Below are 15661 nucleotides of genomic sequence, written 5' to 3'. Positions count from 1 at the left end.
TCCACTCTTCTTCTTTCCAGATACGGGTTCGAAGGAGTTATTCTCTCAATCTATGGACTGGATCGAGAAGATCTGCATTGTGATAAAGATGATACTTGCCATTTTCAAAAATCAGAGGCCATTCTGAGAGAACTGGATGTAGAAAATGCCAAACTCTACCTGGACTTCATTGTTCTCGGAATTTTCTTCTTCTCTCTGCGTCTAATTGCCTATTTTGTTCTCAGATACAAAATCCGGGCAGAGAGGTAGAGGAAAAACAACCAAAATGATGCAGTAGGAAGATCTTTAGACATGCAGTAGAGGGCAGTTGACATTGTCTCACTGTGGCAGGCCCGTCTCCAGTGCCCAGCTAGATGCTGTTATGACCTAGCCCATAGAGAACCACACTGGGATAGAAGACATATAGTGTTACGTCAATCAGTCCAGTTGGGTTGGGTCATGTTTTCATTACACTTTCTAGCTTTAACCAGGAAGAAGAAATAGAAGGGAATTTTACAACACAGAATTTCAATACTGAGACAGTGTAACTGTAATTAAAAAAAAAAACAAAACTGGTTGCAGGAAATTTCTTTCTGAAAACCAATTATGCGATAAGGTAATTCAAGTCCTGGTAGCCAGAATAGTATAATGTCATCTGTAGGTGACAAGATAACGAAATGCAAAATGAGAAATGCAAAGAAAATAGGATTATCTCATCTTTTTAAATTCGAGAGTTTCATTGTCGTGGTTTTCTATGTATTATTTTGCAGTTGTTTTCCATGGCATTACCCCTACTGGCCAAAAATCTGTAACTGTAATAATAAGGAAAAGGCATCTTTTTGATATGGGTACTTTTTAAAAACAGAAAAAGAAAAGTCTAAAATGATTCAAGTCATTATTTTTGTTTCTGTTTAAATGTAGAATTCTGGTGCTTTACTTGTCGAGCTGGTCTCATATCTGAAAATTGTCATGATAGGAGGACAGGGCAGATTCTGAGTCTGCGCTAAGTCTGTGATCCATATTTGGAAGCAGCAATAGATAGCACAGACATGTTCAAGCTACTGCTGAATGATTGAAAATACATTCTTTTGCAGTGTCTTTTAAATCCTAAAGATTTGTTATCTTGAAAATACTGATACTGCTCCTTATCTGTTTGATCTACCTCCTGTGAATGAAAAGATCAAAGCGCTCCAAGGCTCATTTTTTCTTAAATTATGAAAGCAGAATCTGTCCCTAAAGTCTAAGAAATCGTCTGATGGAGTCCAAGACCTATCTATAGTTCAGAGCTTGGAGTATTGTGTTAAACCACTTCCGACTGCCTTGTATGTCAGTGTTTGAAATGCTAGTTAAAAATGACTTGTAGGAGTCTGTTCAGATTATGCAAAGGGCTTTGTAACACTGCAGGCCAAGCAGTTTTGTTTGCATCCAAAAGTCTACGTAAGTGAAATGAAAATTAACAGCAAATTGATCTAAACACCTATGAAACTATTGCAAGAGGCATGCATTTGTTTTGTATATCTCACCTTTGTAAACTTGTTGGGGAATTCTGACACTAAGTTGTTACAAATTTTGTTACTAATTTTCATGGGTATAGATTGGCAACCCAAAATGATAGCATGGCACTCATGCCCGTGTTGGACGCCCTGATGAAATTCTTTGTGAATTCCAGTACCTTCTGCAGTTATTGTCCATTTACCTAAGAGTCGTAGATATCTGAGCCAGAACTACACATTCTACAAATGCATTATTCCTAACAGGGTGCTGAAGTCTTGTAGACTGGAAGCAGCTCAGTGACAGCAAACCACTCAGGAGCTCAGTAATTCATAATGGTAGAGTAGATTAAGACCTTGTTCATCTGCTCATCATCAATTACAGTTCACAGACTATGTTTGAGGACTTCACAGCTACATCTTTACTAGTTAACTAAATAATGCTAGAATCTGATCTCTGGCCTTTAGGCCAGTTTGCACAATCTGCTGTCTTGTTAATCCTCAAACAACTGGGTCTTCTAGGAACAATCTCTGCCCTATGCTAACTTCAAATGCTTTCTGAAAAACCTTGGGTTGTGTTGGGCGACAACTCTACCATTCATTTCTCAGTGAAGACAGTTTGTTAGTTTTCCTTACCCATGCCCAGACTGTCTTTAATTTACTGGTGCAGACACAGACTGTGTATACCTATTAAAATCAGCATACTTGAGTTAAGCCAGTGTTCCAGAAGGCTGAAGGCTTTTCACGCATTTTAGGAATGGTAGCTGAACATTCCCTGGAAGTAAGGTTGGCCTGTGAAAGCAAGGTTAATCTTTACTTTAAAAGAAAAAAAAAAAAATCCTTGTACAATCTGCATGGGTTTTTTGCTGTTTTTTTTTTGTTTTTTTTTTCTTTTCTTAAAATATCCCTGAAGCTAATAGAGCTTTTGTACAGCTCCACAGCATTTCCAGGCATGCTAACAAGAAGGTATGTGTTTACCTGGCTGTTAGCTACGAGAAAGTAAGAACTTTGGCTGCTCTAAATAACACTCAGAACTGTGAACGGTTATTAAACAAGTCACAAGCTGAAATTCCTTGGTACAGCCTACTTTGATTATCTTAAGACTCTCAGAATATTTTTGTAAGTATTTCAGGCCGTTACTGTTTGCAAACAGATAAAAAACAGGGTTTACCAGATGACTGTTTTGTTGCACACCGATGGTCTTGCTGTGGGCTAGCTGAGTATGAATAAATGACATCCACATCATTAAATCAGGTCAGGGTTTAAGTTTTGTGTTTACCAACACCATTTAGCAAACAGCACACTGAAGATCACCTGCAGTTTATCAAATGAAATAACCTTGCTGATAAAACTGATATTTCTACACTTAGATGAGGGCGGTGCTGTCTTCTCCTGTCTAACCTTATTTAGTAATATGGGCACCTTGAACACTGTCTTGTCTGTGTGTGCTTGTTCCTCTGTTGGTAGATTTTATTTTAGCTCTTTAGTCTGCAGTATATCCTTCTGCACTGTAATGATATATTGTATGATGGTAGCCAAAAATCTGATCCTCTGTGGGTGTTCCTAAGAAAATAGATGCTCCAGAATATTTCTGTCACTCCTTTTATTAGCTGTGCTTCTTCCCAGCCATCTGCTGGCAGAATTTAGCTGAAAGTTACTATTCTGAGCAACACTTTCAGGCTGTAGTATTCCAATAAAGAAATAAATGAATTCTCTTGAAGCCAGCTCTACCCACAGATGAGATAATCATTCTTTCCTGCCTTGGTGCTAAAATTAACTAATGACATCCCTTGATGTTACTGTGGGACAGAAGTATTTGAAGTGCATCCCAATTGTGTGTTTTTAAGCTGTAAAGTCCTTTAACACAGATTCTGTTTGGCCTTTCTATTGTTTTGCAGAAATAAGCTCTAACAGGCTAGGATAAAATGCATTCCTGTGTTAGTGAACTGAGCAAACACTTTGCCAACCTCTGGGAGCTTCATGCTGAAAAAAAGATGAGGCCAGCAAGAAACTAAACACTTCAAAAAGTCTATTTTTATAACTGTGTATAAATAGCCATAAACATGTTGAAATCAATGCTATTATTACCATTCAGACCTGTTGCAATCCATTTAAAAATTGCACAAGGCACAAATGTTTTTAAATGGTTTCTTGTAGACTGGACCTGTGATTGCTGTTGTGATTACTAGAAGTCTTTAGCGTTCTGTTGGCTTCCTTGTTTCATTTTTGTTTATTTATTTTTATGTTATTTTGGTTATTATGTGCATCAGTTAAGACTTTATGCTTCAATTTTTTTCTTTTTTTCTTTTTTTTTTTTTGCTGAAACCTGCATATAATCTGGAAGTTTTCAGGAGTAATTTTTTCTTTTATTTACGATGAAATAAGCGATTTGGAAAACGGTTGCTACTCAGATAAAAAATTGAGAAAATGTCATCTTTATGGGTCAAAGGGAGTAGTGGAAAAAATATCTGGTGCTGACTTCCTATGCGATTCTTAACATTTGAAACCCCAACTATCTCTTTTCTTATTGAAGGAGCATATATGCACATTAAAGACAGAGATAATTATGTGTGAGATAATGACTACTTGAGTCTGAAAACGGGGTGTATCAGATGACAGCTATTTCAGTCTACTCTTTTGTGCCAGTGTCTGTGTTGACAAAAAAAAAAATTAATGGTATGTTAAGCATTTATTTTTGAAACAAAGTGTGGTAGTGCACCCTGATGTGTAGCACCACTGCAGTGATTCTCACAAGGACATCTTATCTGTGTGATGTACTCAGCCTTAGATGGATGCATTCTGCTCTAATGGGTTACTCCAAAGCTTTTTCCAAAGAAGTAATTATCTGTGTTAATAACTCCTCACATCTGTATTGTTTCATGAATCAAAGTAATGACTGATATCTCTAAAATAAAGTCCAGGCTTGAGTGCTTTGCTGGTTGAGGGCTGTATTGCACAGGAAAACTGAGATGTTGGCTGTGTGAACACACTCAGAGACTATAGCAAAAAGTCAATTTGCTTTAGGTTAGTTGCTGGGTGATTACAGTGATCTTGAATTAATCTTTTTGAACCAAAAAATATTCGGGGCAAAGGAGAGTTAAAATAGAGCATAGAGAGGAGTGTATGTTTTCCTGTAGTACTTTTAGTTTGGGTTTGCATAATAGCTTTTATTATCTGCATAATTTTGATAAGGAAAAACAATGTTTCTATTCTTTTCTTTCTGCACCAGAAATGCCAATCCAGGAGTGCTCTGCATACTAAAACTGCCAGTGTTTATTTGTTCTTTCCAAACTAAGAAGGAAGAGTTCTTAATTATTTTTCAGCATTAGATTTTATTGAAATACAATTTCCCTCTTTTGTCACCTGCCACGTGACATTTATATTCAGGACCAATACAAAAAGGGCAGAAGGAGGGACCTAAGGTGGGCAGCGATGTTTCCAGAGATCCTCACAAAATGCATGTGAGAAGAGTGAAAATGACATTAGTAATTCTTTCTGCAGCCTCTGCGCCTTCTTCCACATTGCCTTTACTCACTGAGCTGTAGGTCCATCCCACCTGGTGGCTTGGTGGAGAAGAGGGCTGTTTGTATTTGTCCTGCCTAATGGCAAGACCCCCCCAGCACTGCAGAATGTCTTATCAGATGCAGTGGATTTCACTCTTGAGCTCTGCTAGAATTATTCTTACCTTTAATATTCACGCAGGACAGCAAAATCCCTGCCAGAAGCAAGAATGTTAAAAAAAAACTTCAGGGTTAGTTTTAGCATGATCTGACTTCAGACTCCCCTAGAGCAGGGTGACTTGGTGGGTAATTGATCTGGATTTCTGCAGAGGGCATCTCAGTGGTAGATGCAGAGATAATGTCCCAAAGGTTGTTCTTTTTCATTTGAGACCAAATGATCTTATTGTATCTGTGTTCCTACCCAACACCCCAAAAGGGTGCGATTACTCAGGAGTTACTTTCTTCTAGTTCTATATGGAAATCCATTAATAAGATACAACAATCACAAAGGCATTTTGAAAAGCTGTTGGGAACAAAGAGTAGGCAGAAGATGACACTGTGTCACATCCTTTGTAACAGTCTATGACAGGCTGATCGTTGCTGAGTTCATGACACAGGTCTTACTGATTGTGCCACGCAGCACTAGTGAGCGCTTAAGTGCTGGGTGCCACTGACATTAATCATGGGCTTTGCGATTGGACAGAGGCAGTAGCATTTTCAGGGATCAGTTCCTACTGTCCTGTCCTAGAATCACAGAATGGTTTGGGTGGGAAGGGAGCTCAAAGCCCACCCACCCCAACCCCTGCCATGGGCAGGGCTGCCCCCCACCAGCTCAGCTGCCCAGGGCCCCATCCAACCTGGCCTTGAGCACCTCGGGGATGGGGCACCACAGCTTCTCTGGGCAGCTGTGCCAGCGACTCACCGCCCTCTGAGTGAAAAATTTCCTCCTGACATCTAATCTAAATCTCCCTTCTTTTAGTTTAAAACCGTTCCCCCTTGGCCTACTACCCATGTAAAAAAAAGTTTTTCTCTCCTGTTTACAAGCTTCCTTTAAGTTTTTTATTACTTTGAAATCCTACAATAAACCGTAACTTTATGTATTTGTCAGTTGTAGAAGCTTCCTCACAGAGATTTAGAATTCTATTGAGAGTCATTACAAGAAATGTAAAACAAAGGATGACCAAGGAAAATATGAATCCTTTTGCAAAAAGAATTCCCATAACTCAGCCTGCATTCTGGACATTGTTTATGCCTTCAACGTTCACCAAGATTTTGTTGATCCATTTTCTTTCTGGAGGCTGCTGTACAGCTCAGGCCACATGAACCAGTTGCGTGTGTCCTCCTTGCTAGATAATGGTTGTTGCCCACATGGGTGATTACAGTGAGCTTCTGGAGTATAGAGCAAAGTAGTTTGAGGAGGAGCACAGTCATTTGTAGATTTCTTTGGGCTACAGAATGCCAAACAGTCTGGATCTAAGGGTGTGCTTCTCTCTTTCAAGAAGAAAAGAAAAATCTACAATGGGTCTTTTTATGCAGATCATAAGGTGACATGGGAATCTTTAACATTGCTGTTGACATCTGTGATGTCTTTTTTTTGACCCTAGTTTAAATTATTTTGGTAACCTGTTTAGTGTTATTATACAGACTCTTCTATTTCACTTTAAGAAGCAGGTTTACTGCTTCTCAAAGTTGTTGAGCAACTCTGAAAAAGAATATGGAACAAATGCTCCTCATTTACAATAAAAGTAAATGAAATTTAAGGAAATAGAACATGTGATATATCTATCAAGAAAACAAGTCCTGCAGTGTAGCCAAACTCTTACCTGTAGTGGTACAGATTTGTTCATTACTTAATCTGAGTCAGTTGACCTTATTGTGAGATACTGCCCTTGAATCTATAATTGAAATATTTAATATTTTTTCTTTTGTTTTTAAAGCAAGAGTCAATGCAAGCATCGTTTTAAATCAGCGTGCTGAAGTGTGCATATTCTGTATATCGAATGTCATTGTTGTCTCTTGTTTCTGTAATGCATTTGCATTACTATGAATCAGTTTTATTATGCTTCTCTAGAGACTACTGCTGCCTGCACGCTGTGATATATTTGCACTGTTGTAGATATATATATATACATATATGTAATTATATCAGCCATGTCTTTTTTCAGGTTGCTTGTTACCTTTGTAGTTTACGCTTACTGGTACGGTGAACCTGAGTAAAAATGTGGGATGTGGGACATTCTGATGATATATTACAACAATAGAGAAATCTTTGTATATTTCTGTATACTTAATACCCGTAAGAGATTTGTAAGTGCATTATTTTCCAAACTAGGGCTTTGTTTTCTGAGAATAGAGAGCATTTATGATAATGTAACAAAAAAAAAAAAAAAAAATCAAATAAAGTGTTATTATTTTCAGACAGTTGCTTTTGTCCCTGTTCTCTCTCAAAGGGGCATACATGGCAGCTGTGTTGGTTGAGGTACGTTCTCACTGATTGCATGAGGTTCTGGCAGTCAGCAAGAGCAGCAAACTGCCTGGTTTGGATGTACATTGTGGTAGCTTCATGTAACTCCCACAGCAGTTAAGTTATGGATACAAATAGTAAAAATTCTTCAAAACAGAAATGCAGTCATGTTTGGCTTAGGGCAAAGATCTGTGCTGCCAAGGATCTGACAGTGGCAACAGCAGTGCGCAGAGAAGAGTGTAAAAACAGGGCAAAACATCAAGGTGTGCTTGCTTGACAAGTCAAGGACTATCTGATTCTCTGGGAGTTTCTTTGTATTTTCTTCCCTTTGATGGATTTAACTTCCATGGACTTGTCTAATTCCTATTTGAGTCACTTGTTCATATTCATCATGCTACCTTTTTCAGCACAGGTTCCCCGTGTTCTTGCATTACAGGAGGCAGTGAACGATCGTGTGTAGATGTGGCACTGAGGTACATGGAGAGATGGGCTCATGGTTGGACTAGATGGTCTCAGAGGTTTATTCCAGCCTGAATGATTCTGTGATTCCCTTTCTTCTTTCTGCTCAGTACTCTGGAATGTATAGATTCCCTCCTCCCTTGTTCCAAGAGAAATGTTTTATTCTGCTTGTCACACCTATCTATTCCCTGTTTTACAAAGTACAGCTCTCCCTTGTTCTGCCACAATACCCATGCAGTGTTCTTCTGCGGCCTCCTGTGCATTTCTGTCAAGTTGTACATCATGAAAGGTCTCTTCAGCTCATTTAGAAAACCAATATTTTTCTGCTCAAGTTTCTTCTGTAGATCTGCCTTGGCCAAGAAATGACATGCTTCCCATCTCTACCACTCTAAACAGTGTCCCAGCGTAGAAACCATGAGGCACTGGGAGTGCTGCTTCCTGTTGTACTGAGAGAAAAACTCTTGGACAGGAAACTAGACCTGTTTCAAACCCCAAGAACAGCAGTGTCATAAGACAGGTTGTAGTACAGGTGTTACTTTGCCAAACACTTTGTTGGCAGGGTGACTTTTCATGCTAAGTTGTCCTTGTGCCACCCATCCTGCCTGCCACAGCCTCAGGGTTAGCTTATTTGTCACCACAGTTCAAGGTCAGCAGCCACAGCTTTCACAAGCTGGTCAAGTGTCCAGTCCTAGACAGCATGAGCCATGATGCTTTAAAGGACAAATAGCCCATAGGATGCAATAGGATTGCATTTTTCATGCTAAAGGCAAGACAGTTAATGATAATGATAATGATAATAGAGGTCATATTTTATGGTGTGCAAGAAATGCTGGATTGAAGGATTTACAGCCTCCAAAATTAGATGCCTCCGCATGCCGAATTTCCATAGACCAGAAAAGAAGAACAGGACTCCTTTGTAGCTGGAGAGGCAACTTAAATTACTTTTAGTGTCTTATATTATAATTAATGCTATGAAATAAGCCAACCATAAGCTTCTCATTAGAAACTGTGCAAAAATTAATGTACCTCACACACAATTACCTTCCACTCTATGCTGCAAATGGATTCATAAAACAAAGAGCATTTGAAAACAACAGTTTATGCTGTATTTTCTTGTAGCTATCAATTTAAAATCTCCTTCAGAGTGCAGTTTGGAAGGTAGGAAAGCTGCTACAGTAAGAATGACCCCTTTTTTAGCCTGGAAAGATGTAAGTGTCCAGGTTGACAGTGAGCAGTTGTCGCGCTGACAGTTTTCAGCACCGAAATCTGATCTGAGGAGAACCATAATAAAGGTCTTGGTTGGGAAATGTATATTGCAAGCTCCATTTATGTCAGAAAATGCTGTCAAGGGCAGCATTAGTGACATTAGTACTAATTGCATCTTTCTTTTTTATTTCACAGCCTCGTTTTTTCCTGCCCTCCTCTCCGTTTTTTTTTTGTTGCCTTGCAGATTTTTTCAAGAACATCTGAGAACTTTTAATGCAATGTTGTGCAATTGCATTGCTAGCTGCTTGGCACTGCAGTTCTGTGCCTGTCCTTGATCTCTCCTACATATGGAAAATATTAAGAAAACATAAAAGTGAAACATCAAATTGTGACCCCTTCTCCTGAGCCCTCCTCGCTCACCCCCCATATCCTTACAGTTGGATGTTAAACATATTTTGTAGCTTTACCTGAAGTCTTACCCGTGCTTTTTTTTTTGCTTTCTCCTGAGGTACAATGAGGAAGTTGCTTCAAAATCGTTATAAAAGAAGCAAAAGTTAAATGAAGCTCAGGATTTTTCTGCTTCTGTTTGTTGAAAGCTGCATGCTGCCATGATAGTGCCCCCTTGGACAAGGTCTAGTGCCAAGCCTGAGAAAGGGCAGGAAGTGGGGAAATCCCATTTTGAGCAAGAAGGAGCACATGGATCAGGTTTTACTTCCCACATTCAGCTTTTCAAAATGCGATAGACTCAAATCACCAGACTGATGATAGCTGCTTCAAACCATGCCAGTCCACTCCCATGTGTGTGAGTGCTGATGTAAGTGGGCCAAACATCATGCATTGCAACAGAAGTATTGTAAAGCAAAGTCTATCTGTTTTCCAATTTGTCTTCTACCACTGAGCACACGTTGTCATTCTCCTCCTGCCATGGTGTGCCTGGGGTAAACTGGGGCAAGGACCGCACATGCTATATCGGGGAAACAGAAGTAGCTCGTATGTTCTAGCTTCTGCTGTTTGAGAGCATCATTTCGAGCTTTCAGGTTCTTCTTTGTGACCAAGAATCTTGAAATGTACTTGAACACATGGGATGAGTGTCTCCTATTAATAAAATCCAGAACTGAAACTTTGGGCCAGTAGCTCATGGATATTTGCGACACAACTCTGTCGTTTAGCTGTTTACTACAGGAAAATTTGGGCTTTTGTGCTCTTTTTCAGTTTGGTTCAGCACCTTGCCTGAAACCTTCCCTCCGAATGGGAGCTTTGCCAGAGCTTGAACAGGAAGCATGGCCTTTCTAGTGGTATTTGGGAATGGGAGAGAATAAGTAGACATGTTAAAAAGTGTATCTGCAGAGGTGTTTTCAGTTACATCTTTTTGCCAGATTGTTCCTCACTGAAGAGCCACACATGGAATCGATATACATTGCCAAACATTTTCTTCTCAGTCTTTGAGAAGCCAAAGCATTGGTTGCAATCTGCTGTTCTGATAACAGCCTACTGAGGACCACCAGGCACTGGTGATTTTCAACATCATTCACTGTTTGCAGAACAGCCTCAGTTGGGACCTGTTAGAACCCAACCCAGGGACCTTTGCAGCACAAAGGGACATGGTTAGTGAGCATGGTGGGGATGGGTTGGTGGTTGGACTAAGTCGACTTAGTGGTCTTTTCCAACCTTAATGATACTATGCTTCTTTTCTGTGGAGCACCCAAGTAAATGGAACTTCACTTATGTCCTGAGGGGAAAAAGCAAACCAGCCCTACTGTTGTAGCGATGTGAAGGGGAGCACTGAGTATTTTCAGTGCTGAAAAGAGAGGGGTCCATATGCAGCCACCTGTCAGGTAGCACATACATACAGCTGTGAAATGTAAGCAGCGAACATCGCTGAGATGTCTGACTTCATGGGAAGCAGAAATATGCAGCTTTGAAATAAAGATAGCAGAGGACTCATGGACTGTGTCTTGGTTCTTTTATTACGTTGAAAAACTGTACGTACTACCCTACTGAGAGAATAAAAGTTGTGGTTATATTTTCTTCAGAATGAAGAAATAATCACCTAGAAATCGTTGTTACAAACAGAAAGTTGGAGCTGGGATATCTGGCTGTTATTTCCCAGTTGAGCAGGTTCTTCAGCAAGTTTCTACTTTAACAACCTGGAGAGGAAAAGAGAAGAAGCATGTTAAGAGATATGTTTTTTCCTCAAATTTGACACGATGCAAGGAAGTATTTGCCTAGATGCAGTACATTAAAAAGAGTGTGTGCATCCAACAAGCAGACTTTAGCAACTAGTGTCCTACCTGTCTTTACATGTGTTTCCTAGATATGATTCAGATCATTAAATCAAATGAGAGTCCCAGGGGCAAAATAGACTATGGGGTGGCTTGGAAACAGCCAGGGCTGCACCAGTTGTACTGTAATACAGGAGGAGGGGAACAGAAATTTTTGTCAGGTTCACTCCGTGTCTCTAAAAAGAAGCCTTTGCCTCTTGTGATAAAGCAGATGTGGACTTGACAGCCAGACCTCTATCATCATGCTAGCCAAGGGCTTGCACTCATACCTGAGTCCCAATTGCCCTCAGGTCCCTGGCCCTGGGACACATCAACACCACCCCTCCATGCAAGAAGCTGGTCTTTTAGGGGTTTATCACCCACTCACGCCTTCAGGTGAGGAGGCTCTGAACCCACTGAGATCTGAGAATCAGAGAAGATCCTGTCCTGTTCTGGAACTTTGGGGTGGCCATGGGGACACAGAGGAGATATCTCATTTGGATGTTACCTTCTTCAACCGTGCGGTGGTAGAAGCACCAGGGGACACCAGCAGGACGTGGCCGGAAGCAGCATCTCCTGCTTAAGCACTCCTTAGCTGTGATGCCAGGGTAGCCACAGTTCACTCGGATACGAGGATCAGCAGGACACACTTTCTTAACTATGTAAAGCAAAAAGGAAGGAAGGATAGAGGCTGTGTTACATTATGCCCAACGTATCTGGTGGAAAAATTCACAAACAAAAGGTAGATGGGGTGCATGAGCAAGCACAACAGCTGTGGTGACCTTTTCCACACTGATTTCAGACAGGAAGATCACTCAAACGCTTACTATGCCTAGTATGCAAAGCTACATACCAAAAGATGAGGAACTTCTGCTGCACCCTAGGGGCTAGATGGGCCAAAGTTCATCCCTAGAAGTGCCTGGCAGGCAGCAATCCGGTTTTGCCTTTTGCAGATCCAGCAGTGGAGCAGAGAGCCGACTGCAGAATGGTCACAGCCCCAACTGCCAGAGTTCAAGGAGTGTTTGGACAACACCTTAGACACAGGATTTGAATTCGAGTGGTCCTGTGTGGAGCTAGGAGTTGGACTCAGTGATCTTTCTGGTTTCCCTTCAACTGAGAATATTCAGTGATTCTTTGTCTTCCATGATGACACCACGGACAGCAGCCTTGTGTCTGGCTCAATGCAAGAGACCAACACTTCAGTAGCCCTGCTGACGTGGGGAGAGGAAGATCCATTCACCTCCATGCCAACTTCAGTTGTGGAGGAAAGCTAAGTCACTTGTGAGGAATCACAGCTCATCCAGCAAATTAAAATTACATGCAAGGAAGGAACTTCTGTGGGAATGCAACCAACAGATAGGAAGTGTAGTTGTGGGGAATCTACGTTAAGCCGCCTTCCACAACATTAAAACCTTCTTAAAATACTTTCACCATCCAGGTTGAATAATTAGATATTCCTATCCTGGAAGATTACTCCTCGTAGAAGCAACTCCATGAAAATGACACTGTGAGATACAGCCATTTCTTTTTCAAGATTTACAAGAAAAGCAAGCAGTGTTCAATGTCAAAATTAAATTTCAGCAGTTCTAAGCCCTGTTGAACAATCTTGATTCACACCAAGTTAATTATTTGTTAACATTGCCTTTATACCCTCACTTCCTCTTATTTCATGTGTCCAGAGCTGGTGGTACAATGGGTAAAATTGCACTGAAGTTCTCCTGAGAAGGAGTCATGCAGTTGGCACTGCACAATTCAACAGTTACATGAAATGCATTCAGCTACTGAAGGATTTGGGTGAGTACCTCTGACCCTATATGGCAGCATAAGGGTAAAAGATGGAAAGAGTTCAGATTTTCCAATGGGTCTGCAGAAGGAAGAATTTAATGGAGAAAATGATCTGCCGTGACATAATTTGGAGATTTCATTAAATGAACACTGGAAGAAAAGGCAGGAAAGAAAAAAAGAACTACACATTGTAATTATACTGGGAATCATGCAGAAAATGAAGAAAGTGGTAAGCATGAAAATAATCTTAAAAAAAGAAAAGAAGAAAAACCTGTAAGTTACAACATGTCCATGTTTTTAAATGAATGCAGATGGATTCATCTGCTGAGGACTTTCTGATCTCTTTAACACATATTGCTAAAGCAGCGTTAATGTTCTTGTCAGTCACATAGAATTTTAGGTAAGTGCCAAGCATCATATGCTCCACTGACAGACAAGACCACAATTGGCAGTGAAATGTTTTTAAACAGCCAGCTTGGGCTATCTGATAACTAGGAGCCCGAAGGAAAAAGAAATATCTTGTGCAAAGAGGATGCGTTCCAAGCCTGTTCCAAGGCAATCAATATTTAACTTTGCATTTTTCTACCAAAGGCCTTCTGAGAGAGGTTTGCACCCACTTCTTTGGCTCGAAAGTAAGAACAAGCTGCTCCCTGACTGTACATGTTTCTGTATAAGCAAACACTAGGTAAGTTAGTGTTTCTGGTGGATGTGTTACCTTTCTTTGGTTTAGCAGTGAAGCACCAGGGGACGCCAGGCACTGACGCATTGAAGCAGCACCCAGCTTTCCTGCAGGCTGCTGCTGAGATTCCTGGGGGACCGCAGTTCTTCCGCTCTCTGGCAGCTACTTTGCACTGGCATTTTGCTGTTGAGCACAGAAATCCAAAGTTACTGTGTGTTAGTTTGCTTTTTAGCAGAGGTGCATTTATCAAGTGTTCTCTTGAAACGATAAGCTTTCCCTGGACTCTGTCCATCTTGTAAATGTATGTTTTCTTTTGCTTGTTAAGATCAAAACTTAAAATGTTTGTTTTAAGATCTGTTCATGGCAAATAGATGGCAAGTGAAATGCTGGGCCCCTCCCTGATGGCTGAGGTGAAACTCCCCTATCAACTTCAGTAAGAACTGTACTTCACCCAGTATGGCATGGTCCCACATGCATCCAGCCCAGCGCAGCACAGTGGGACAGTGAAATTCAAACAGATCACATAAATTCCAAAAATCATAACTTCAGGTATTGAGCTAATATTTGCTGGTAAATATTGGTTGATTTGGCTGATTGGTAAATATTTGTTAATTTGCTCATCTCATTTGAGGAAATAATGAGTTAAGGGTCCTGTGGATCTTCAGTAAGTATAAAGATAAAAAACCTTAGTGTTATCTTTTAGGTCACTGTAAGAACATAGTTGCAGACAAATAATTGTAGCTGCACTTTTCATAGAATCATAGATAGAATGGCCTGGGTTGAAAAGAACCCTAACAATCACCTAGTTTCACGCCGCCCCCCCCCCCCCCCCATGGGCAGGGTTATCAACCACTAGACCAGGCTGCCCAGAGCCACATCCAGCCCTGGCCTTGAATGCCTCCAGAGATGGGGCATCCACAGCCTCCTTGGGCAACCTGTTCCAGTGTGTCACCACCCTCTGAGTGGTGACTTTTAATATTTTGTTACTAATATCTATTACATAGTCAACTACAACCAAGAAATTCTAGAGATGTCCCTTTTCATGTGCCATTGAGCTACTTGCTTTCCACTTCCTGAGTTACTTAAATGACTTGTCTTCTACTGATGAGGTAGATAGACTTATCTGAAAACACATTCCTGCAGAAAAGTAATGTGAAATGGATGTCAGGAGACTCTTTAGACAAACCTAACTACTACTCCAGTCCCAATCCTGTTCTAGTGAACACCTGGGCATTTTGTTCTTCCATCTTTGGGGCAGGTTTCTGGTTATTTCACCAGTAGTTGACCTGCAGTTTTTGTTGTTGTTTTGCTGTAGCTTTCTCTGAAAACAAAAATTAGACTCCAGATTTGGGAATAGTGCCAGAGCAATACAGTCACAGTCTGGTATGTGATCTGGAGGCATGCTCTTGCTGTTATTAGAATCACTGTAATCAGGCTGATGTACATACCTGCAAAAGCAACAGGAAGTAAATGTACTTACATGGTGGTTTTCCTTCTGTTGAGCTGATGAGGGCTACAGCAAGGATGACAAAGAGCAAGCAGATCCCCTTTACATCCATTGCTCTGGGAGCCCTCAGGCCAATGGCTGGAAAGGGAGGTAGAGAAGAGGTGCTGCTTTGCTTCAAGCAGCCTGTTTTATATGGTCCTCATGTTTACCTGGAGAGATCTGATAACATTGTTCTCTGCAAAGCTTCACTCAGAGGCTGCTTTTTTTGTTGTTGTTTAATTAGGAAATGTTACCGTGTATAGTTTGATATCCCTGAGATAAATTTCTAAGCTTGTGTGAACTTTTCATTGCGTATTTATTATATACCCCTAGATCACATATCTATTACGTG

General features: G+C 40.6%; 2 protein-coding genes across 2 annotated transcripts in view; one reads left to right on the top strand and one right to left on the bottom strand.

Moving 5' to 3' along the window:
• The window catches only part of ABCG1 (ATP binding cassette subfamily G member 1), a 60535-nt gene extending 54756 nt beyond the window's left edge, over positions 1-5779 (top strand). The window contains exon 15 of the mRNA XM_042868033.1: positions 21-5779. Coding sequence (XP_042723967.1) covers positions 21-249 — 229 coding nt within the window. The 3' untranslated portion in view covers positions 250-5779. The remainder of the gene's footprint in view (positions 1-20) is intronic.
• A 5286-nt stretch (positions 5780-11065) lies between these two features.
• Positions 11066-15415, bottom strand: LOC122178271 (trefoil factor 2-like). Its single transcript, XM_042868343.1, has 4 exons — positions 15304-15415; positions 13860-14006; positions 11868-12017; positions 11066-11245 (listed from the first exon to the last, which is right to left on the bottom strand). Exons 1-4 carry the CDS (start codon positions 15380-15382, stop codon positions 11238-11240), a joined length of 384 nt encoding a protein of 127 aa, XP_042724277.1. The 5' UTR covers positions 15383-15415; the 3' UTR covers positions 11066-11237.
• Positions 15416-15661: the final 246 nt, after the last annotated feature.

The sequence above is a fragment of the Lagopus leucura genome, unplaced genomic scaffold, assembly GCF_019238085.1.
Source record: "Lagopus leucura isolate 7727_CA_CO unplaced genomic scaffold, USGS_WTPT01 Super-Scaffold_100001, whole genome shotgun sequence".
Lineage (NCBI taxonomy): Eukaryota > Metazoa > Chordata > Aves > Galliformes > Phasianidae > Lagopus > Lagopus leucura.
The sequence above is the reverse complement of the archived record's forward strand: the minus strand, read 5'-3'. Positions and strand labels throughout refer to the sequence as shown.